Genomic DNA, 1,837 nt, shown 5'->3' with positions numbered 1-1,837 from the left:
TACGAGTTCGACCACTGGGACGATGTAAGACGTGCTTGCAGCTATTGCAGGGACATGTCAGTAATTTACTATACCATGAACAATAAAACTTATATGGATTTATCAAACACAGAGTTGCAATCATTTATTTTACTGCAAAGCAGACTTCTGTTTGTACAGTTGTCCAGCAGAGAGTCGTTAACACCCTTCACCAGAAAGTTAGTCATAGAAGCTCGTTGTCAAAGAAGCTGAATGTTCATAGAGTGACAGCATTATTRGARGATTGAGTGGAAGGAAAAAAGTGTCGCACAAGTAACGCAGATGACAGTAAGACAGCTTTGCAAGGATTCTGAAGCAAAACCTATGGCCGCCCCTATACATTTGCTAGCCCCTTCAGTGGCTCCCCATCACCAAGTCACACGCATTTTTTTTAAATGCAGAATTTTAGCATCCCACCGGATGAGTCCTTACAAAATGTTCTAGACTAATCTTTGGTAGTATAGGATGTAAATAAATTAGTTTGCTGGGTGGGCATTTAGTTTATACAGAGGTTGYATTTGATTACCGCATAATTTAAAACTTCATACAACCGTTACAGCTTTCTAAAGCTGCTGACCAAATGTTTTTAGTTATTTATTCAAATTGACTGAATTGATCCTCTCAAAAACCAAGTGGCAAGCAGACAAGTCTTTGGTGTGTCAAAATTAATGTTGAAATTGATAGGCTAAACAAGTACCCATTGTAATGTCATCAATCCAAGAAACTTATGCAGTTCTGAATCTATATAATATAGTTCTATATTATGCAAAATCATGCATGTATCCTCCATACACTTTTTACTTAGSTGTTATTGTTGCTTGTACACGTTCAGGCAATTCATGGCTACAGAGAGACGGAGCGTCTGAGGTGGGCTCCGCCGTGTGAGGAGATCCTGAACCGTGTCCGGTCTGTGGCGTTTCCTCGGGGCGCTCCTCTTCTGGGGCCCGTGCACGTTCTGGATTTGGACAAAGCTGGCTACATCAAGCCCCACGTCGACAGCGTCAAGGTACTTCCTGATCGCGTCGCTGTGATGTTTTGTTACGTCTCTTCTGTTATTTCTCTCTTCTTGTTTTCAGTTTTGTGGCAGCACCATTGCTGGTTTGAGTCTTTTATCTGACAGCATCATGCGTTTAGTAAAGGAGAATGAGCCAAGTGAATGGCTGGATCTGCTGCTGACTCGTCGCTCCCTCTACATACTGAGGTCCAATGGGATTTTGTATTAGAAAAATGCCTGATTATCAACATACCAAGTTTAAAGGACAGTTTTTCATTTATTTTTSTCTTGTTTGCACAGGGACCAGGCCAGATATGACTTCACTCATGAGGTCCTTAAAGATGAAGAGTCAGTTTTCAACGGACACAGGGTGCMGCGGCAGCGCCGGATCTCCATTATCTGTCGTAACCTTCCAGGCTAATGCGTTCATGCTCTTCGTTAGAATAAGAGCATAATGTAGACAGTTAAAGAAAATCTTACCAGATAATATTGGGATATCAAAACCAAAACAATCTGCTTTGACTGAGTTGGTATRAAATTGTATTTATATAACACCATCATTCTGATGTGTTTTTCTCTTTCTGTATAATACAGACACTCTTTTGGAAGTATTGAAACAACTTTTCATCTAAAAGTAATGTTTAAATGAAAATTTTAATATTGACTTCCAAAATTTAATTATTTTAAAACAATAAATGTTGAAAGACCGTAATCCAGCTGTATTATTTTTTTTAAATAACTTGGTTGAACGGTGTATAAAGTAGCTTATATATAAAAGCTACTTTTGCATATATACACACAGTGTATATAGACACACAGTGCTAC

At 38.9% G+C, this 1,837-nt stretch overlaps 1 protein-coding gene across 1 annotated transcript in view; it reads left to right on the top strand.

Moving 5' to 3' along the window:
* The window catches only part of alkbh7 (alkB homolog 7), a 13,416-nt gene extending 11,585 nt beyond the window's left edge, over nucleotides 1-1,831 (top strand). The window contains exons 2-5 of the mRNA XM_008415841.2: nucleotides 7-24; nucleotides 851-1,024; nucleotides 1,095-1,219; nucleotides 1,313-1,831. Coding sequence (XP_008414063.1) covers nucleotides 7-24; nucleotides 851-1,024; nucleotides 1,095-1,219; nucleotides 1,313-1,433 — 438 coding nt within the window. The 3' untranslated portion in view covers nucleotides 1,434-1,831. The remainder of the gene's footprint in view (nucleotides 1-6; nucleotides 25-850; nucleotides 1,025-1,094; nucleotides 1,220-1,312) is intronic.
* Nucleotides 1,832-1,837: the final 6 nt, after the last annotated feature.

The sequence above is a fragment of the Poecilia reticulata genome, linkage group LG8 (assembly GCF_000633615.1).
Source record: "Poecilia reticulata strain Guanapo linkage group LG8, Guppy_female_1.0+MT, whole genome shotgun sequence".
Taxonomy (NCBI): Eukaryota; Metazoa; Chordata; class Actinopteri; order Cyprinodontiformes; family Poeciliidae; genus Poecilia; species Poecilia reticulata.
The sequence above is the reverse complement of the archived record's forward strand: the minus strand, read 5'-3'. Positions and strand labels throughout refer to the sequence as shown.